Genomic DNA, 23373 nt, shown 5'->3' with positions numbered 1-23373 from the left:
CTGGCACCTTAAGTTTAAAGTGTTTTGCAGTTTTACTGGAGGAAAAAAAAGTTTTAAGCACTGACGTACTACCACCATTCTATGCTCTTCTCACCAACATTTTTACTATACTTTGATTAAACCTCAGATATTAAGATGAGGTGGGAGGGTTTTGGGGGACACCCAAACACTATTTTAACTTTTTTTTTAAAAAAAACAAACACTCCTTATGCAAAAAACTCCTTATAACAAGCAGTCAACCTGATCTGTATACTTAATGACTATTATTAGGGCAAGCAATGTCTGAAATCAGTCAGGAAGCACCCAAAATAAGATTAGATTACTAAATGTCATTACTGATACCAGCTGATTACATTTCCTATAATAGAAAGAGTGCTCACTTGGGGAAAGGGGAAAGAAAAGCCCACATTGCATCTGTTACAGCAGTACCAATGTGTGCCAAGATTCAAAGCCTTCTGCTTGCACTAATGCGAGGGTTATATTTCTTTTTTTTTTTTTTTTTAAGCGTTTCTTATTCGAAAAAATGTGTTATTCATTTTGCTGAGCCCCACTCAGATCACCACAGCACAGATGGCTGAACTCACCCTTGACAAGAAACCTGCCCACTACAACCTTAGGTGAAACACGACTGCTGCATTAAAAAAAAAAAAAAAAAAAAAAAAAAAGTAATATAGAAATAATTTAAAAAAAAACAAGTGCTTATACAAACTACAGCCAGGGGAAGGTTTTCATGGAGCTCTGCAGGATGCCAGCTGAGAGCTGCTCCCGGGAAACAACCCAGCAGCATCTTCCAGCCTCCTCCGTGCAAACTGAAGGCAAAACACGAAAAGAACAACCCCAAATGTATCATTTGACTCAGGTTAGCAGGTTAGTAGGAAAACGACTACTTCGGAGCCAAACCGCAGCTTCACCCTCCACAAGCCCCCCTGCTCTCCTCACCCACAGGGCCTGCGGGGCCGGCCCCGCACCAGTCCCGCACCGGCCTCGCACTATCCCCGCTGCCCTGGGCGTGAGGAGAGCATTGGGGCAGAAGACCCCGGCCCCAATACTCGAAGGTTTTCCCCACAGAAAGGAGGAAGCACCCTCCTTCCCCCCTCTCCTACCTCCCCAAACCCTCCATCTCCTCTGCGGTGCCTCGGAGGGGGTCTGGGCCTCCCCGGAAGGCCTCAGTCAGCGGGTGAGTCCGCCGTTCCCTTACCCGTGGTGGAGAGGACGGTGCTGGCGAAGAAGAGGGAAGAGGTGAAGTCCCAGTTCCAGTTCCCCGAGGCGTTGCTGAGCACCGAGACGCCGTAGTTGCTGGCTTCCAGCACCCGCCTCAGAAACTGCTCCAGCTGCTCCTCCGAGAGGCAAGCGTGGTCCTCCAGAAAGCGCTGCTTCAGCTTGCCCAGCTCCTGGCGCAGCAAGTCCTCGTAAGGCAGCTCCACCGAAGAGAAAACCACGGCGCCGAACACCAGGTAGAGGAGATAACCCAGCACCAGCAAGGCGAAGCACCAAGCCGAGCGGTGCTGCTCCACCAGCCGCACGCAGGAGCTGCCCGCCAGCGACTGCAGCATCTTCCCGAGCCGGGGCGGGAGGGGGAAAGGAGGGGTGAAAGGGGGAAAGGAATGGCTCTCGTTGCCAGGGGAAGCGAAAAGGGGGTTGTGGAAGGGCTGAGGAAGGAGGGGAGGGTGAGGGGAGCGCGGCCGCTGGCTGCGGGTGAGGGCGCGGAGCGGCGGGCGGTGATGTGGCGCTCACGTGGCGGCGCGGCGCAGGTAGCGCGGCTGAGGGAAGGGCCTGAGGCCGCCCAGCCCGCCCCGCCGCTGCCGCTCCACGCCGCCTTTTCCCTCGCCTTTTTTCGCACCGAGGAACGCCTAAGGCAGGGCGAAGGGACACAGCTAATGAATGGGCAGTGAAAATGACCGGCACTCCGTCCCGGTCGTCTGTCGTCCCGCCCACACCGTAACACACCCCCCCCCCCCCCTCCTTCCCCGTCCTCTGCGGCGGGATGGCGGGCGGACGGGCGCCTCACCACAGAAGTGCCTGGAGGTTGCCTCGCCTCACTTCCCGCACACTCCCAACCATCAATTTCTTCTTCCATTGCTTGGTGTTTTTTTATTTTTGGTTTTGGTTTGGTTTGGTTTTCTTTCTTTTTCCACATTTCCGAAGGCTCTGGGCAGAGCTGGAGGAGGGAGGTAGCGCCGGAGACGCAGCAGGGTGAAGCTGAATTTTAGCCAGGGTATGGAAGTCCAGGAGGAGCCCTGATGGATGGGGGTCATGTCCTCCCTCAAGTGGGACACAGCTTCAAAACGGGGCCTTTCCGGGGGTGCAGTTTGAAGCAGGTGACCTCCAGAAGCCCCGTCCGAGCTGTGTAAGTCTTTACTTCTGTGCTGTGCTCCTGGAGATGCTTTTTTCCTTGTACAAAAGTACCCAGCTGGTGCTTGGAGCCACGTCCACCATGAATACAAATGCAGTGTCCAGCCAGCCATTCACTTCAAATGCTTCTTTCCTCATACATCTCAAGCTCTGGCTGGCAGACATAGAGATAGCCTGCAGAGGAGTTTCTGACACATGAAAAGGAGCCTTGAAAATTGTCCCTTAAGGTGACTAGAGGCAGCTTCTGGTAAAAGAGAGAGAGGAGATCTCCTGGTTTTATCCTGCAGGGTTTTCCCTCTTCACTTTCATCTCTCAGCTGATGGCAACTTGGACACTCACAGAGAATTAGTAGCAGTTTGTAAATTAGAGACTTCATGGGTGCTGAGACAGTGAGTTGGGACAGCTCTGATGTATCTTAACCCCTGAAGAACCCCTGTAAACTGTAAGGACCAGAACAGAAGAATACAAAGATGAAAGGCACAGAACAATGTTTTTCATGCTGGAAACTTAAAATGATGCATCGAGGTTTCCTTTTATAAGGAAAGCTACACTGGGCTGTGGGATTCAATCTGGTCTGGCATGAAAAGCTCATCCAGTTCCTGGCCTCACTGCCAGCTACAGCAGAGTTGTGCCAGGGCCTTAACCACTCCCTGCCTTGTTTCATGGTCAAAATATAAATGTGTTCATGCATGCAAAAAGCAGCTGCTTGAATGCTTGGTTAAAAAGTGCATTTGAGGGTACATAGAGGAAAGGACAAGCAATCAGATCTCAATGCCATGCCAGGAGTGCACACGTGTTCTGGCCTACAAATGTGCATCTCTGGGGTGCCTACGTATGTACTTTTTGCATGCACATTCAATCATGCTGAATGGGGCTTTGAAACGAGCAGCTAAAGAAAATCTATGCTGTATATCCAGAAGTTAAGTGACAGAGAGACAGACAAGGCAGGGATGTCATAGCCCTACACCACTACTTTAGCACCTTTCATCACCATCACTCTATCTTTAAAGTGTTTGTTTGGTGGGTTTTTTTCTGTAAATCCGTGATGTATAGGAGAAAGGCAATCTGAATCAATAGCAATGACAATTAATAATGGATACTGTCTAAAAGAATGTAATGCAGACAAGCTTTTGAAGGGAGTATTCTAAAATGTTTTATGGCATCACACAAAGTGTGCATTTATGTGTCATTACAAAAAAAGAGGTCAAGGAACCTCATTGACTGATTTGGTATGCTTGGCTAACTCCTTCCAATTACTTAATCACTTTCCCCCTCAAGTTCCAAATGACTGAGTTCCTCCATCAATAATAGAAAAGCCATTTAAAACAATAAGTGTGACATATTGGGCACTATTTTGATCAAGTGTACTCAGTTTGCCAGGTACAATAGGTTTCATAATATGATCTGATTTATAGCAGCATCTGGTAGGTACAGTTGCATTCGTGATAAGGAATGGGCATGTCTTTGCTACAAAACACTATTTCCCCAACCTTCAAACCAAATATTTGTTTAAAGGTTACAAAACATTTGCCTAAGAACACACATCTCTTTGGTGGTAACAGGAAACTGCAACTGGGTAGCTGAACACTTCTATTTACTGGCCACCTTTGCCTTTTCACTCCTTCTCCATTTTTAGTAGGCTTGCTGGGCTAGGGAGAAAAGGAGGACTCTGAACAAAACCTGCACTGCCCTTATAATGCAATTTTTTCCCCACAGATTTTCAGAGACGTGGGCTGGGGGATCAGCAGTACAGCTGTGTCAGCAAAGCATTCATGTTCTTGCTTTCAAAGCAAATGTCTGGTGAGTCTGAGTTTTAGCCACCATTGTTTATATTCCTGTTTTAACTCAAAGCCCTTAATGTACCTGATAACTTAATTACAGTGGGATTCTTAATACCTGATAACTTAATTACATTTGGGTAAATGTGCAGAAGGGTGTCATAATATTAAGTTTTCTGGCTTCAAATAATCATAGTTACCATTATAATACTATATGTGAATGCAATTATGTCATTCCAGATTCATTCCAGAGTATGTTGAGTCCATTTTTCACATTGTTTACTAGTCAAGGACAGAGCTAGTCAAGGATTCAGTGTACTGAACTCAGTGTTATGTACTGTATAAAAGAAAGTCAGAACATGCTACAGCAAGAATGGGCTGAAATTCTGAAGCAGGCTTTACAGATCAGTCCTTTTTTTTCCAGCTGAATTGGTAGGAAAAAGCCTTCCACTGTGATCATCCCTTTTAATACAAAATTAATCCAGTTAATAAAATGTACCACACCATCACATCACTCATCCTCTGGCTACATGCAGTGATGAATGGGGTCCTTACTGCTGGAGAAGTCCAGCTACTAGTAGGGAAAATATACCCTCTATTGGTAGATATCAGTGCCCTCTATCACACCAAACTCCCCTCTGAGGTACAGAAAATTCAAGTACAAGTTGCCTGTCTGCATGGGTAAAAGTCAGGCACTCAAATTCCCCCATAGAACTGAGACAGAAACTTTCTTTGTGTCCTGGGGTGCTAGAAAACCACAGAGAAATTTTGGTAGTCTCTGTAACTCTGCTGCCTGGGGAGATGTGACAACTCCCCTGTCACATCCCTGGGTTAGCAGCTTCTCTAGTGTAGTCCAGAGGCTGAGAAAACCCTCTCTTGTAAGAGAGAAATGTAAGGCCCTTTCAGAGCTGTGTGAGTCAGTGACATTTTCTATCAGGAGAGGTAAAATTGAAATCAAGAGGTTTTGTGTTAAAAGCAGCCTATTTTTCTCTGAGCTTTTTAGTTAACTAAAATAATAATAATAAAAAAGTTACTGACACATTTCCAGTGCAGTGCCCCAAACACCAGAAGATAAGGAGATGGTGGCAGGCTGGAGAGTGATAACAGCCTGGTGGCAGTGACCAGAGAGGGACCACTCTACTCTGGTCTTTTATCCAGGGAATGTAAATGGCATTAGACAAAAGAAATAGCTGCAGTGAATAGCTCACAACAGTGTTGCAGTGCTCAGAGTCTGGGCTCTGTTCAATGGCACATGGCAAAAAAGAGGCTTGATGCTGGGGCTCTGCTGCTCTAATCACTGAGCTCTGGACCCTGAGGGGAAAATGAGTCTGGGGAAAGGGAAACACCCACATTTGGCTACTCATAAATATTTTCATCACCAAGAAGAAATAACTGAAAGTGGCTCAAATACACAGAAAGTTTTAAGTTGACTAAAAGGGTTTTGTGGTTTGTTTGTGGGTTTGTTTTTTTTTTCAAAAGAGTATCTCATGGCAAAATAACAAACATTTTTGAATCAGTAAAAAAGAAAATAATTCCTGTCAAAAAGAAGTATAAGTAATCATAGGATCATTGCTTGGAAAAGACCAGTCCAACCAGTAACACAGCACTGCCAAGTCTGCAACTAAATCATGTGTCCATACATCTGAAATACCTGCAGGGATGGTGACTCCACCACTTCCCTATGCTGGTTCCAGTGCCTGACAGCTCTTTCAATAGAGACATTTTTCCTCATATCCAATCTAAACCTCCTCTGTAATAAATAGAGTAATAAATAAATAATAATTACACCAAAGAACCTTAACTCCTGAGGTGCAGGGTAAATAAAAATCAGTTACCAGGCAATACTTTTCCTGACAAACCTGTTCTGCCCTGGCATACTTATAGCATGAGCTCACAGCACAGGGAACAGAGGAGGTGGTGGTGAGGAAGAGTGGGATGAACCAGAACAGTGTGGGAGCCAGTAAACAGTTATGTGCTGAGAGCATGAAGCAGTATCAAAGCTGTGTCATCCTCACAGCTGAATACTGAACAGCAACAGGGAAGGGATTTGTCCTTCAGGGTTTTTCTTCAAATTTGCCATGAATATAAATTTAGTGGTTATAGCAAGTCTTAAGCCTGACTGATCTGAAGTATGTATACATGATGGAAGGTAGCCATAAATGTAAGTATGAGAATTCACTTGCATTGAGGGTTTTGCCACATTTAAATGTTGCCATTAGTATTTTTTAAGTGAAGATGAGAAGTAGAATCCTTCATAGTTTGCAGTATCTCTTAAATGAAGGCTGGAAAAGAATACGTTTCCTATTGTAAAAGAAAATATAGCTGAGCAATTGCTTTTGAACACTCAATTTGTGGGTTTTAGCAAAAGTTAAAATAAGGTCACCCAGTGGCTCTGACTGAATGTCATGCCCCCATGTGCAGGCAGGGTGTGGAGTTCAGAATCACACCCTCACAGGCACCAACACAAAAGTAGTTAAATTGAGAAGCAGTCAGCTGGCTCACCATCTGTTTTGGATGTGTGTGTTCTGTTTTGGATGGGTAAGGTGTTCTATTTTGGCTAAAGGGAATCATCTAGATTTGGGTCAAATAATGTGAATCTTACAAAAATTGGAAATACACAGCCTGAATTTGTAGGATAAAGTAATCTTTGCAGAGGGGATTCATTCCCACATTAATGTGGCAGGAGGATGGAGATGTGATAGAGAAGTACAAGCATATTTTTGCCTTTAAGATTTATCACCAGCAAGCTGGTGACAGCAGAAATATAGCCTTGGAAGCAAAAGAGTCAGTGAAGTCTGTGTCCATGCCATTTCCAATATCCTGCCTGGCTGCATTCTACTTGAGAGGGAGGGGAGGAGGCTTGGGCTTGAGCTTTAGGGGCTTCCTCAAAAAAAAAAAAAAATCATTTTATGCCTTTAACTTAATGGTACAACACTGTCCACAAAGGTTAAGACCACAGATCTGTGATAGCAAACAAATGAATGTGACTGTCTTGGGGTTTGTATTTAGGGGAAGATTTACATCATGGAGTAGTAGTATTTAGAATCAAGTGAATTTATATGCATGGTCAGGCACAATTTCTTTCTTGACCGAGTCATGCCATGTTCAGGGTTTGTGTAATTTTCCTGAGAGTTGCAGGAAGGGTTTGTATTTAAGCAACAAGCTCAACATCCAATTGAAATAGCTGATAGGCAACAGTTTTAGTGAGATAAGCACTTCATGTCATGGAAAAAAGCAATTTCGTGTCTACTTTCCATCAGGATTACCCAATGGCATTATCCATAAAGGAACTTGCTCACTCTAGGAATTATAGGCCCAAAGGGAATGAGGGCATATATGTCTAGATATATATATATAGAAATATACATTTTATATAGTTATATATTTATATATATTGGGGAATATTATATATTCCCCAGGCTTTTCACCACTGTGGTCTCAGTTGTGCTGTATCTTGGTAGAAAGGTAATTACCTGTGATTTGTAGGCTTGTGTTAACACTGAAGGAATGTAGTAGTTACAGAATTCAGGATGTCAACATGACCTTATTAGAGCACTACATTAAATAAAAATCAGTGTTTTAAATAAAGTGACCTTGCCCTCCTAAGTCCTGTGGCAGTCAGCCAACAGAATCACTCCTTTTAACCTCTTGTTCAAGATACTTCAAAGAGGAAAACCAGTTAAGATGCTTCCTACTTTATACTAATGACAAAGATTCACAAAATACTTCATTTATCTCACTTCTACTCTGCAGAATTTTTAGTACTTCTCTCCCCTTCTTGGCAGTCTGGTGTTAAATATGGTCATGGAGGGAAAGAAAAGAATAGAGCAGCTGAGGTAGACTTGAACAGCTGTGGATGTTCAAGCCTCTTCCTGACATTATCACCTGCAGGCCTGATCTTGGTTTTGTCTTAAAAACTTTGTTCTGGCTTTTGGACACTCAGATAATTATGATGCCAGCAAAGCCCACCAGTTTTCTCTGTGTTATTTTCAAAACAGCCCCAGAAAAGGTTATGCACTAAATAGCCTGTCTGCAATTACTTTTTTTTCACTGGTTAGGCTGTGTTTGCATTATTTCTGGGTTTGGTTCACTGAGGTCCAGTCCCAATCTCTTAGTTTCATGCTGCCATTGGGTAGGAATAGGTTTTTGCCTGTTTAAATTCAGTCTGCATTGCCTTAGAATTGTGTACTGGTGTAATCAGTGTTATGTGACAGGCTGAGTTGGATCTGTGTTGCAGGGGGATATGTAGAGAGAAACCTGGACCCAGCAGTGGGGATGTTTTCCCTGACAGGTAACAAACCCTTTTGCACATTTGTGGGAAGGTCACATTAACCTCTCAAAATACCTTTCAGCTTCATCTCCATTTGACTCCATTCTCCCAGAATGTGTACACAGCACAGCTCTGCTCCCCAAGGCCTCCCTGACCTGGGTAGGAATTATTTCAGACTGAGCAATGTGTGCACTTGGACTTCTTTGTGGAGTTGAGTCAATGTGCTGAAACTGGGTCCTGGACCCAAGTCCCTTGGATTTCCCACTGGGAAGTTGGGTTCAGGTAGCTGGAGAAGTTTCTTGATGCTGCTCTCAGTTGTAACTTCTGGATGCCTGCAACCATCCTGACCCATCTGAGACCTTGTGGTAACTACTCATTGCTCTCCAATAACTACTCCAGGCCAAGTTACTTGGCTGTGGTAGGGGATCCTACTGCTGGAGGTGGCTGCCTGGATGTGGATCATCCAGGGAAAACAAAGCAGGTTCTTAGGATGACACTCAGATGCTGCCTAGATGCAGCCCAAGAGGGATGGAACCCTGGGTGGAGCAGGGAAGCATCTCTGGGAAGGGATTTTCTTTCCCACTGCAACCATAGCTGGTGGCTGGGGTGTACAGCAATTTGGCTTTTCAGGGCTCTAGTAGACTCCTAGAGAATTTAACTTCTAAGAAAAGAAACATCTCACAGCTCATTGCCAGTCTCTGGTACATAGAACACACTCTAACCCACATCCTCAGCTATCCCTGAAAACTAACCTTGTGTCTGACCTTGGGTATTCCTGTGCTGGATAAATTCTACAGTTTCAAGTAGCTATATGTTTCTCAGTTGGCTGGCACAAGCTCCAGCCCTTTCCTACCCCTCTCCTGGAGGGATGGAGAACCAAGACCACCCTCTTCCCTAGGAAAATGTGCAGAGAGCACATGGTGGGAATGCTGAAGCAGGCACCCTTCCCTCAGCATTCCTGTAGAGCTCCTGATCCATCTCTTCCTGTGGTCAGCCCTGTTAGCTCTGAGGCCTGACAGCTCTGCAACACAGCCAAAAAAACCTCTCAGCCATGGTGGTTGTTCCTCATTGCTGAAGACCCACATATCCACAGTGAGGTAAGCAGGAGTTGGCATTTACAGATGAAGGAACACAAGCAAACCCATCTGACCTGTGCTACTCCCACCTAGCCATGCTATTTGGACAGGTTCATTTTCCAGGCAACCCTTCTGCCTCAGTGGAGTTAAATTTTAGTAAGTTCAACTCATTGCCTTGCTGAACCAATGAGTGGAACAGCCCATGGGTACCATTGCCACATGCACCTGCTATAATAAATACCAAAGCCTACTTCAGTGACCTGAATCTTTTGAAAATTTAGTCCTTTATTTTTATCTGCTTAGAGGGAACACAAGCTGCAGTGTCCTACTTTTCCTCAATTGTGTCATCTGACTCATCAATCAAAACTGAATTTGAGTCCTATTTTTACTCACTGACTCTCAGTCAAGCTAACAAACCTATCAGAAGTACAAAGGGACAATTTTGTCACTCAGCCCAAGATACCTTTGCAAAACTTGAATCATGTGAGATATTTTAAGGTTTAAGAAAATTACAGTTTCAGTAAGGCCAGATTCCACACTTTCCCCTTAAAGGATAGACTTGGATAGAAAGAACAGAACAAGAGGAAAGGTTCTGAGAAGGAAGAACACTTTAATATAAGGGGTTAAATGGCATTGGGTTGATTAATTTTTAACAGAATACAAAAGTATCATAATTTTCTACACATCTGTCCCAATGCTCTGTACACTCTTACTGCATTTACCAAAAGTTCACAAGGGCATGTTTACTGAGAAAGAAATATAAAAACTGTCTTGTTTAAGGCTTGTTTTTGTCTGTTAAAGAAAGTGCTTAAATGTTAATTCAGTTCAGAAAAACATAAGTTCAAAACCTGTCAGGATTTTCCCCCCTGTACTTTCAGAAATGCATAAAGTGATAAAAACCCCAACACAATTACCACCCCACCCCACCTAAAATCTGTTTTTTCTTGCTGTTATAGCAAGGCAGTTATGGGTGACCTGGTCCTGTTCTGTCTGGCCCATGAAGCATATATGGGGAATGATTGCAGCTATTACAGAAAATCATTCCTTCCTTCCTCTTGAAGTCTCTTTCCTAGAATCCAGCCTGCTCAGCCTGCTAGCCTTCAAACAAGTCTTCAACCTTACAAGGAATAAAGAATAAAAGACTGAAAACATGCAATTCCTAGGGAAAAAAAAATTCTCACAAAATTCTTTTCTGATCTTTTCCTGCTTTTAAGTCAGAGATAGAAAATGATTTGGTAAGATGATGCTGGGAACTAATGTCTGCAACTCTTGAGCATTGCCAGCCATGTATTGTGATTTTATCCTGCATTCTGATTTCCTCTACCTCCCTCACTTCTTTCCTTAAGCTAATGGTTCCTCTGCTCACCCTCACTCCCAGCTAAATCTCCCCTTTCCCATAGACATCACCATAAAATGAATTTAGGGCTATATTTTATAAACAAGAAAATGAAATAGAACTAACACTGTGTATATTTTTCAAGCTGTCCTTTTGTTAATGAAGTCCAAACACTACCCCTGTGCAAATAACTAATGATCACATCCTAAACCAGGCTGCAGGACTGACCATTAGCCTGTGTTTTCCAATGACATTGATTTGATGTGGAATTAACTGCAGGACAAAACATACATCTTAGTGTTAGGAACAATCTTTCTGACAGGCTTGGTGCTCTAGGTGGGCGTTTGTTTTCTTTTCAGTCAACATCAGATGTCTCATCAATATTTAAAGAAAATCAAAATGTTAATAATTATTATTAAAGTTAAAAGTAATCATATATATTGCCACAATGGCAATTACTCTTATTACTAAGTGAAGGGAGCTATTTTTCTAGGCAGTACACAGAGAAAGAAAGAGGAAGGAAAACACCCTAATAATACTGGGCAGTAGAATAACTTCTAATATTAGTAATCAGCAGGGACAAAACCATTGTTTTCACATTGTGCTGATGTTTTCTAATTCACTACAGTTAAATTCTTACCTGCTCTGGCTTGACAATAAAATACAAAAGCTGTGCAGCTACCAGACCACATGAACTGTTTCTTTTTGAAAAAACTTTCAGGAGAGCAAAATTTACCTGTGATGCTGCAAACCAATGCTAGTGAGCAAAAGTGAATCTGCTAGTGAAATTCAGTACATCCAAAATCCATTATGGAACTAAAAGGGAAAGTATTATAAGTAGTAAGTAGTATTATAAGTAGCTCATGGAATATATACTCTTCTTTAGTTTGAGTTTTTTATTACAACTAAATGAAACATAACAAACAGAATGTTCCAAGGAGCCAAAACAGAGAAGAGTCAAACTGTAACAAAAGTTTCAGTCAGGTTTTTGTAAGAATGTTGCATGGTGTTATAGAGTGAACATGAAGCTTCACTGAAATTAAGCATTTAGTGCTGAAGAGCCCCAGAGTCCTCAAAGGATTCTCAGCCTTGTCACAGAAAGGAAACAAGCATAAGAAGGTAAGTAAATACATCCAGCAGCTACAGGCTGAATTTTCTCCTGTCAGAATCCCAGTAAAGACAAGTCTCCCCAGTGCAAAACCAGGGAAAGGATCTTGTGGAGTTGCCTTTAAACATTTAAATGCATCTAGAAGAGAAGTGCTACTTGTCAGCTGACAATTACAACAGGAACCATGGAATGGCTGAAGTTGGAAGGGATTACACTGATGATAAAAATGATGATGGTTGTTCCCACTACACAAAACCAGAGCAATTAGGTCCAGGGTTGAAAACTGCTTTCTCCTCACTATGTTATTACATAATTATACCATCTATTCACCCCCCAAATTTATCTAAGTTATTATATACTATTATTGTGCCACAATTACTGAGCAGCTTAATGATCTTTAGCATTTAAAAAAGAGAAAGTTTAAATGCTTTTTATTTCTAAACAGCCTTTGAGTGAGGAAGTTCTGTTTGCCACATTTTATATCTGGAAAGTGGAGTCATGGAAACAGAAGATCACTTTAAACCCCAATCACCAAGAGATGCAAACAAGAATTTGATGGCATAGTAGAGAACACCAGCAAAGCCCTACTTGAAATCATTAGGAAGTCAACACATAGAGTTCATAGCAGTATTATTTTTTTGCAATCACATGAAGCACTTGCCTGCCTCCTGAACTTCTCATCCCCAGTGACAGGAGTCACCAGCTGGTACTTGGGACCCTAAGTCCTGCTTGGAGGAGAAAATTTCCAGACTGGCCTCTGCCTGAAAATTCTATTTCCTGGTGGGTTCTTACCTTGCTCCTTTTCTCTTTACCCATTGGTACATCCTGCAGGCTTCTCTGGACATCTGCCTGTATGCAGGGGTGTCCAGAACTCTTCCATACCCCCAGCTGCTCTCCTGCAAGTCACCAATGGGCCTTTCTTTGGGACACCCTCCCCTGCACCCAAGCCTCCCACCATTATCCCACCCTAAGAAACAGCATTTATTTTCAGTTTAAGCATCAACAGATGAAAAATCCTTTTGGTGTGCAGCTCTTAACCTGCCAGCATAACACTTCTGGGAGAGCTGACTCTAACAATTTATCATAGAATCATAGAATTGGCTGGGTTGGAAGGGACCTCAGAGATCATCAAGTCCAACCCTTGATCCACTCCCGCTGCAGTTCCCAGCCCATGGCACTCAGTGCCACATCCAGGCTCTTTGGAAATATCTCCAGACACGGAGAATCCACTACTTCCCTGGGCAGCCCATTCCAAGGTCTGATCACCCTCTCCATAAAGAACTTCTTTCTAATCTCTAACCTAAACCTCCCCTGGCACAACTTGAGACCTTTTGTGCCCTCTTGTCTTGCTGAGAGTTGTCTGGGAGCAGAGCCCAACCCCCCCCTGGCTCCAACCTCCTTTCAGGGAGTTGTAGAGAGTGATGAGGTCTCCCCTGAGCCTCCTCTTCTCCAGCCTCAACACCCCCAGCTCCCTCAGCCTCTCCTCATAGGATCTGTGCTCGAGTCCCTTCACCAGCCCAGTTGCCTCCTTTGGACCTGCATCCAGGCTGTAGTGGAAATATGCAACATAAACTGGGGACATGCTGCTTCCTCCCATATGTGGTCCAGGTATGGCAGTTTCCCTACACAAATGGGACAACAAACCTAAAGAAATGTGATGCAGAAGTTCCTGTAATAGTTTGGCACTTCAGGAAAGTCAAGCTGCCCCTCCTTAGTTTCCTAAGCACCAATTGAGGAACTTGAAGGTGGGGGTTCTGAAATGTATAGCCACAGGCTTCTGTCTGCTCAGACATTCCCATTCACACTGTGTGATAGATAGGCAGACATTATTTTGGGAGAACAAAATGTACTATTAGCACAGGATTGAATAAATCCTGCCTGTCTCCTGAGAAGTTCAGACTGAAAGAAAAGCTGGATATAACTATCCCGAAGCACTGAATATTTATGGAAAAGATATATCACAGCATTTTACTTATAACTGTGCAATATACTTCTGTGACTTTGCTCCCAAGGTATTTCTTTTATATCTAAAGCTGTTGGCACAATACTTTGCAGCAAGAGGAGCTCTCCCCTCCAGCCCCCCAATGAACTCCCTGAGACATATTTCTTCTGCTTGATGTCAAAGGGGACAATTTGAATTTTCACCTCATTGTTTTATATTGAAATGGCTTTGGCTATAAAGGTAGAGTAATCCAGATAACTATTTTGAATATAGCTTCACTAAACTACAGAGGAAATTACATTATCTGCCTATAATTAGATTCAAATGTTCTTCTCAGTGCATTTTAGCATTTCTGCAGACTGGATTCCTTATGAAGTGTACAGTTTCAGAGTATAGCCTCACTCCTGTGAAAATTATGTGGCATACTTTCAGGAGAATATCTTTATATTAGCTAGGAAACACAATCTAATATTCTAGGCAGTTGTTGACTAGTTTCCTCCCATTCCTGTAGCATAATTTGCTTTTTTTTTCTCTATGAATTGTTTGATGCTGTAAATCTGGGAGGAAAACAATTGATCTGTAGCTTAGGATAGAACAGAATTTTATAATGAAGTCTCTATTTCATATTTTACAAGTAATGCATTTAAGTATAAAGTACTACTTACTCCATATAAACAGTAGTAGAATTTCAGCAGTTGTAATTTTTTTTTTTTTTGCATCCTGTAGCCTTGCTATAAAGAAAATAGGTTATTATTTATTAGATTATTAAAACAGGATATTTATATGGTTATACTGCAGGCAATATACTAACCCACCAGATGTGTTTTTGCAGTGTCTGTAATATCACAATAATTCCACATAAAGTTTAGATTTTTCACTAGATTTTTCACATCCCTTTCTGATGGCTCTTTCCAAAGGAAGATTTTTGTTTTTTTTTTAAACTAAAGAGTAACAAGTGACTCCTGAAGACACTGTTGCCATCATACTGATATTTCATCAGACTCTGCTGTGTTCTGATGCCTCCTGGGTTTGCCCACAGCACTCAGAGTGAGAATAGGGTGGGTTTAGCTGGCGAGAGGGAAGGGACAAAAGGGACCTGGACTCTCTGCCATGTGTCCTCCTGATGTGCACTCCAGGAGCAGCAGGCACAGCACTGAGAAACCTCTGTGACCCCTTCCCCTCCCTTTCCAGCCCACTCCTAACATTTCACCAGCTCAGATGCCCTCAAATCAGTCTCTGAACAGTGACAGGGAGCAGAGAAAATGAGGACCAGAGATGCACGAGGTCAGATCTGAGTGAACAAGATGATGTAGATGGCTCATCCCATCTGCATTTTGGTTCAGGGTGTCCCCATCCCTGAGAAGAACAGAGCTGCACCCCTGCTTCCATCATGTACTGCTCTTTCCAGCCAGTGCTGGAATTGTGTGTAAACCAACTGAAATAATGCAGTGGAAAGATTTTCCCTCCAGGACCTCTGATTTTCAGGAGAAATAGTTCCCCTTGTTAGCTAGGAATGAACTGTAAAATCACACCTCAAAAAATGAAGTCTGACTGTACTTGAAACTTGAACTTAATTAACTTCAAACTCTGGCTTAAAAGGAAAAAAAAAAAAAAGATTGTCATTTTTGACATCAGGTAGGTAAGGCAGCATCTCCCATTTTAGTACATTTATACAATGCTGAGTTCAGGTATTTCAAATCTCATTAGGATATAAAGAGTGGACTTTCACTGGATTGGCATGGAAGTAGAGGCATCATTTCCAGGGTGACATGGCCTGCCTGGACCTCCAGGCTCCTAGACAATGTGGCTGGGTGAAAGAAGACATCAAGAACTCCTGCTTTCAAAGATTTGTCACTGCAAAGAGTGATGGGAGTAAATGATAGATCAGCCTTAAAAAAACCCCAAAATAATATTGAAGAAAAAAATTGAACTCTAATAGTTTGTCTGTCTGGTTATTTAAAAACAGGTGAACAAAGAAAGTGCAAAGGACAGGGAGCAGCAAGGAGAGGGGTACAGGGATTATTCATAGGTGGGAAAATAGAAAAGAAACTTCCAGAAACAACTTGGCTCAACACCCATTGAAGCCAAAGAAGGGATTCTGTTCCTTGACTGAAAATCTCATCTGTGTGTGCCTTCTCAACACAGATAGTACCCAAGTTTCTTTTTTTGCCTCTATGTAAGGCTCATTAATATCATCCAAATAATGTAAAAGGAATGGTCTTGGACAATCCAGCCATCAGATTATAAACTTCCAAGAAAATGGAGCACAGTGAGAAATAGAGTGAGCTGAGATTGTCCCAAGAGGTCTTATTAAAGTTATGAGAGAATTATAGACACAATCAAAAGATTCTACAGAAAATTACTGTTGAAACCTCTGAACTGTTATAAATATCCTATGCTGAATCTCTTGAGAGTTCCTGGAACTACAGGAGGTGCAGTTCTCCTTTAAACTCCACAGGATGCTTCAAAAGCCTGCAAGAGTTATCTTTCTCTAGTAAATATTGGTGTATTAACCAGTTCTTTTAAAATGCTCTTTCAAAGAAAAAAGTAATTAAAAGAAAAAAAAACCACAAACCAACTAAAAAAAAAAAAACCCAACACTTTGGAGGCAAAGTTTTCATTATCAAGAAAAAGTAGGAGACAGCAAAAAAAATTTAGTATACATGTGTCAGTAAGTGTGAATGTTGTAAAACTCAAGCATTGTTAAGGAAATTAATTATGTTAATTAATCACTAAGAGGGATCTACAAATAATTACACATTGAAAGCTTCTGATAGCAGCTTGCTGAAGTTTAAGAACTATCCCTGGCTGGCTCAATTACCTCCCAAAGCTACAAAGGCTACAGGGTTTTACTTCCAAATAGTGCTCTCATCTCTCTGCTCAGAAGGCAGAAACATCCTTTACACCCAGAAATAAAGCTCTTTGTACAACCTGGATTTGCCATCGTGGTTGACATCCCAAGGACTGATTGGTGCTGAACAGCAGGTGTGTAGGTGTGAAGCTTGGGTGTGGTGATTTTTATAGAGGGCTTTGTGCCTGAGCTGGTAAAACCTCCAAGTGCCCTGTTAGGAGATCTTAGGTGTCCCTGTGAAGCCAGCTCAGCTCACATATTTTTATCATGCATCACCAAGTCTGATGAGCTTTACAGTTTCCTTCTAGTCACTGAGCCTTATTCATGATTCACCACAGAGCAAAGCTTAGTTTCTGCTTAGAGAGCAGCTTGCCTGTAATTATATATTCCTCATCCTTTCCTAGAGCACCCACTTCTATTTTTTTTTTCCTTATTGCTTGCTAAGGGAAGTTTAAGGGTTGTTCTTCACCAGGGATTCTCAGTGAGAGACCTGGGGAGCTTGAGTAAGTTCTTACACAGCATGATTGTATAAAGTATGAAAAATACCCTGCTGCCTATGTAATCTGAGGAAAACTAACTATGAGGAATGGATAAGCCTCACATTTTTTATTCTAGGGGCTGGAAGAAACTATTTTGGGACTTTGAAACTTTCTATCTGATCCTGTATGCAGTGAGGGGAAAGAGAAAGAACTGGTCTTACAGCTATTTATATGAAATTGGCCTGTGATTATTTATTGCTTGAAGAAAAATGTCCCTTTATTTATGGGAATGCCTGTGAATATGAATGGCTCCAGGGGATAAAAACAGCCACTGAAAAGCTGGTATCTGGGACTTGTCTAATTCCTGACACTTTTGTTGGATAAACATCTTCTGAGAGCTAGAGCCTGAGAGCTTATCTGAGAGCTAGACTCACAGGAATAAATCTTACTGGGTGCCATATCAGAGTGGGTAGGTTTTCTCTGGAAACTAACTTTGAAATGCTAATAATTTTTTACAAGTGATTTATTAAGAATTCCCAGAATTATTCTGTGCAGCTGCTCTGTTTCTCACTATTGGGATTGTCCCCATCAGACAGGGGGAACCTGTGGGCTCCAACTCACCACCAGTTGTTCCTCAGAACCTGGCCAAGGCATTCCCTATGGGAAAGGTCCATCTGATAGCAGAACCTCAAATACTGTGCTTGAGGCAGCTCCTGGCTCTGTGGCTGTCCAGTGAGGAATTTAGGTAATGAATTTCTTCCTGAATAGCTAACTTCCTAATAGAAGTGAAATCTATTAGCTTGTTTTACAAGAAGTCCATCTTGCTTTTGCTGAACTAATTACCTTGCAGTCATATAGCTGGTTATGTTTTTCTAATACACTGTGAAATCTATTGGATCTGGAGCCAGAGAAATTGCAACACCTCAGGTTCATCTGTGATGAAAAGCAGTGACTGTTTGTACAGATCATGTGTCATCAGAGAAACTCGGAGCAATTTTATAAAAACCAGTACCTCTCAGAACAGCTGGAGGAATATATAAATCACTAAAAAGAAATATTCTTGTATTTGAACATTATACACTGGCTTTTCTTTTCAGAATGTTTTCTGAACATACAAAAGCTCCATGCTATGCAGCACCATATTCAGTATATGGGCAACTCAACAGGGTTTAGGGTAGGAAGTAAAATGCCAGAAAAACTGACAGAAACCATTCTGAGATGCAGAAAGCAAACACTCAAGTTAGGATTTGACCAGGATAAAATCCCTGGAAATGAAATAATGCAACTTTTCATGGCCACAGTGTTAAGAGTGTTCACTTAGAGCTGTTAACACACAGCTCCTGTTAACACAAATCTGGATTTCAGGTTAGCACAGGGTCAGGGAGATGAATCATATGTGGTGAAGTAATAGTGAATCACTGAACCCACCCATCAGAGGTGCCCTTCAGACAAGCCAAACATCACTGGTGCATGACTGCTTGCTCAGAGTGGTAGAGCTGCAATGCTCAGCAGGGACAGGGTGGATTTTCAGTCCATCTCTCCTTGTCCTGGGCCACAGGAAGGATGTGCAACCCGTGTGGAGGGAGGGGAAGGTTCAGGTGTAGATGTGCAGCCACGTGGCTCCATCCATTCTCAGCAGATTTGGGGTTTGGGTTGGTGGCACCCACACAAGAAGCCATCCTGGGACCTTTCAAATGCCAGGGGCTGGGGCAGAGAAGGGAAGGGTGGGTTGGTGCCTGTGTGAGGGGACCTGGCAAAGAACCTGCTGCTTAGTGGCAAGGATTTTGGTAAATCACACAACTAGCTGAGAAGAGAAAGAGGATATCTGACAGGCAGAGAACTGAGATGACAATGAGGTGATGAAATAAAACCCTGAAGGTGTGAGACAGCCAAGAAATTAACTAACATCTCCTTATTCCCTACCCAGGATTTTAAAGCAGGCAGCATTAGATGCTCTGCTCTGGCCCTACAGCCCCTGGGCAAGGCCATTCCTGCTGAAAGGCTTCTAGCAGCCTTAATTAAAAAGACAATTAAACCCCAGAATGAGTTACCCTTAGCCAAAGGGGTTAGGAGAAACCAAAAGGCTGCTCTGTGATTTTTCCCCCCCACCCTATATGTTGGAGTGGGAATGGAGCTGGAGAGATAACAGGGCAATTAAAAATGAGAAGTGGATTAAATTAATGATGATTCAAAATGGCTGGGAGATGCTGACTGCTTCCCTTTTTTTAAAAAAAAATATATACTGTATTAAATAAAGAAGTGTGAATAATCAGCAAGTGGGAATAAGGCTGGAAAATTAATTGCAGATTAAGACCACAGTAAGAGTAATGGGAAAATGTAAAATATATGATGTAATGGCTCCAGTAATGCCTATTTTGAAGGAGCAAGAGGAGCTGTGGAGTCTGAATGGATTTGATGGGGTGCTGTAGGGTTTTTGCAACACAATGGCAGTGCTAAGATCCAGGACTCATCTTGCTGTAGTCATGGTGAGGGAGTCAGCTCTGGAAGACAGCAGCAGAAATGAAGGTCTGGGAGTCTCTGTGGGGAGCCAACCCATTCACTTGGACACCTGAACTTGTGTCTTGAAGCAGTGATCTGGAAATCCCCCTTTGTTTCCCACTGCAACACTTCATGGGGTAAATAAAGGAGAAGGGGGGGGAGGGGGGGCAAATAAAGGGGAAACCAGGGGAAATAAAGTGTTTTCCACCAGAGATGGATGAGATGAAATTTCCTCCTCCTGCTGCTCCACTCAGGTTATTACAGAGCTTTTATTACCAGGATGTTTGAGCCTTACACATACTGAGTTCACAGTTCCTCTGTATTCCCTTAACTCCATCAGCTTCTAAGGGAAAAAATGAAGGAAACTCTGAGACAGAAAAAAAGGTATATTCATAGCTGCCACTTCAGCTGCTTGTACCAGGACTGAGCTCAGAAGGGCAAACTTTAAAGGGAGAGAAGCCTCTTTGCTTCAGCAGTGGGATGAAGCAAACGTAAATCAGCACAGATCTGGTTTTCCTGACTCCAGTGCTAAGAAAACATCTTTCATGGATCTAAAGACTCAGAAATCAAAAGTGATTCCCTCTCAGTTTCATTCTTAATCTTTTAATCAGAAATGATGCCTGGCAAGAATCTCTTTTGTTAACAGGAACCATCAGAGAGCTGTGGAGTTGGTGTACCTCAAAAAGCTCCTGAAATAGGATCAATCTGCTGAAACAGCAAGTTGGAGGAGAAGACAATATCCAGAGGTCAGTGACTCACGCATCTCTTGTGTACCAGCCTTGTCTTCTTCACTTACTGCTGGAGATTTATGCATCCTTGAACATTTGCATCAGCTGCCTGGGCTCTGAAAGCAGCAGTGACTGTACCCAGGATAGTCTGGAGGGAGCATTCCAGTAATCACCCCATGAAAGCCCTGGTGGACTGGTATGAAAAGAGAGAAAACAGCTCTGACAAGCAGATCATGTATGAAATATTAAAACTCTGCCTTCTGTGGGCTTGCATCCAGCATTAGGATGCCTTGTGCTATCAGTGGGTGGCACCAGGGAATTTAAGAAAACTATTTTGCATACAGGTTTTTCCTATAGACTTCTAATTAAAAACAAACATAAGAATTTAAAAAAAAAAATAAATTAAAAAATAGAAAAAAAGCATTTTCTTTGCTGCCCTGCTCTTCCTAAGCAACCCAGTGGGGACAGAGCTGGCTGGATGCTGCCATTCCCATCAGCACACTGTGTTGACACCTCCAGCTCTGCAGAAGCATCCCAGAAAAGGGCAGAGGGCTGGGCAGCACACAGCCACCACATTTCCCTCACCATTTGAAGCTGGAGTTAAGGCAGAGATCTCAAGCTCCCAGGTAAGTCTGGAACAGGCACACAGCCTCAGCACCTTCCATTTCAGAGACACCAAAAGCCATCAGAGGGCAAGATGGGACACCAGAAGATTCCAAGGCACTGAATGGGCAAATAATTTTTATTCTGCTTCCAGGGTCTGCCCTCCACCCTGCCCATTAAACCAGCTGAAATCAGAGTAGGAATGTCAAATCCCAGTGGCTTCCCCTGGTTGATTCTTCTTAATGCAAGCATGCAGAGGAAGGCAGGAGAAGCTTAAGTGACCATTTTAACAGCTTTAGTTTCTCTAGAAAAATCTGCAGCAGCCATCAGTGGCACATTTTTTTCCTTAACCCATTTGCAGCCTTGGAGTCCCACGTACATTCCACTTGTTGTTTTACAGGCAGCATTTTAGCATTTGGTTAGAAGGGAAGAGCAACTGCAGGGAAATGAAAGATAGCTGGGCAAAATATTTCCATCTAATTCTGCCATGAACACTGGCTGGTCACCTATAGCTTTCTTGTTCAGAAACCTGGGGCATAAGTTTGCATGCAAATGAATATATGAACACTGAGAAAGCAGCAGTGCAGCAGCTGAGGAAAGAAAGACAGACTGGTATTTCTTGGTCAGTTTTGACTTAATGCCTTGTACTTCTTCAGATAGATCCATACAGTGTCTCAGTGGGATTCCTCTGACTTTATCAGGGTTTTCTCTTGTGTTAGCAGAGGGTATGGGAACAGAGACATAGTTTCTCCTGCACAGGACATGAAATGCATCACTGCCTTCCCTGATGTAATCCCTCTTCCGTGTTTTCAGGGGTCAGACCCCCTTTTTGATGATTGCAACAACCTTTGGTATTCAGAGAACTTCCCCACTCAACTTCCCCCAATTACTTTTCACTATTGAGAGATGGATTTAGGAAAAAACACACTAATTTCTTGATATACTCTCCTGTGCTTTTCTGACAGGAGATGGTGGAGTGGATCATGGAATCATCATGGTTGGAAAGAGCCTTCAAGATGATCAAGTCCAACCCTCAGTCCTATGCCACCATAGCCACGAAATCATCTCCTCAAGTGCCACATCTACCAGGTTTTTTGAATTCTCCCAGAGATGGCGACTCCACCACCTCCTTGGGAATCCTATTCCAATGCTTCACCACTCTTTCAGTGAATAAATTTATCCTAATATCCAATCTGAACCATCCTGGGTGCAACTTGAACCCATTTTCTCTTGTCCTATCACTGACCACTGGGGAGCAGAGGCCAACACCTGCTACAACCTCCTTTCAGGTGACTGTAGAGAGCAATAAGGTCTCATCCTCCTCTTTTCCAGGCTGAACAGCCCCTGCTCCTTCAGCCTCTTCCCATCAGACCTGTTCTCCAGACCCCTATCCCCCTACTTACCTACTTCCTAAATTGTGGTGCCCAAAACTGCACACAGGACTCAAGGTATGGCCTCACCAAGGCTGAGTACAAGGGTAAGGCCACTTCCCTGGCCCTGCTGGTCACACTGTTCCTGATCCAGGCCAGGATATACTCTTGGACTGCTAAACAGAAGGTCAGGTGCAAGACTTCCACAGTCTGTAAGTAGAAATTAAAAGCACTAAACTCATGCATGAGTTTGTCACCTGCAGTCCTCATCCTGCCTTCAGGTGTGGATGGTATTGAAGCATAAAAACACAAAATTCACATAAAATTCATGCTACTGATGCACACCTGACTTGAATCCCACTTAATAACCCTCAGAGCATGTTACAAACATTAGCTGTGTTACCAGTGATGCTATAAAGGAACCAGATACACCAAAGTACACTCAGGTTCCTTTTCCCTAATCAAGTGACACACAATAAATGACAAAATACTAAGAAGAGCTTCTAATAGCTTTGCATTTGCAGATTATCACAACATCATGGATTCAGCGTGCTAAAAATTCCCTCCATAATCAGCATCATTAAAACCTCATGTCCATCTTCCTCTTTGCCCTGCAAAATGGTCATCTGATACATTGGCAGGAGAGGTTGCTGCCCCCAGCTTTGCATTTCATGGTATAACAAGGCACACAAAATCACTGCTTCCACCACACTGCATCAACCCGTGTCTAATAATTGTTGCACTAAACAGCCAATTTCAGTCAAGTCCTTGGAGGTCTCAGAGGTATTCCTGTGAAAACTAAATGGAGGGAGAGTTTTCTGTACGTGCTTTTTTCTGAAAGAATTTTAGGCACCATCCACTTTATTAGGTGTAAAGGGATCCACATAGGACCCCAATTAAGCTTTATTGGTCCTCCAGTTTACCATTTGTTGGTAACTTTATCTTTCCACACAGACAGAATCATTGCAAAACAAGGAAAAC

The 23373-nt window shown here is 42.8% G+C and overlaps 1 protein-coding gene and 1 long non-coding RNA gene across 2 annotated transcripts in view; one reads left to right on the top strand and one right to left on the bottom strand.

Annotated features, from left to right (window-relative positions):
* The window catches only part of KCNK1 (potassium two pore domain channel subfamily K member 1), a 32100-nt gene extending 30220 nt beyond the window's left edge, over positions 1-1880 (bottom strand). The window contains exon 1 of the mRNA XM_030447760.1: positions 1199-1880. Within this exon, the coding sequence (XP_030303620.1) occupies positions 1199-1553 (355 nt within the window). The 5' untranslated portion in view covers positions 1554-1880. The remainder of the gene's footprint in view (positions 1-1198) is intronic.
* Positions 1881-1952: 72 nt separating this feature from the next.
* LOC115598104 lies at positions 1953-22202 on the top strand. Its single transcript, XR_003987385.1, has 4 exons — positions 1953-2347; positions 4069-4152; positions 20338-20437; positions 21988-22202. It is a non-coding gene; the product is annotated as an uncharacterized LOC115598104 (long non-coding RNA).
* The last annotated feature ends 1171 nt before the right edge of the window (positions 22203-23373 follow it).

This window comes from Calypte anna, chromosome 3 (genome assembly GCF_003957555.1).
Source record: "Calypte anna isolate BGI_N300 chromosome 3, bCalAnn1_v1.p, whole genome shotgun sequence".
Taxonomy (NCBI): domain Eukaryota; kingdom Metazoa; phylum Chordata; class Aves; order Apodiformes; family Trochilidae; genus Calypte; species Calypte anna.
This window is presented reverse-complemented; position numbering and strand designations above follow the sequence as displayed.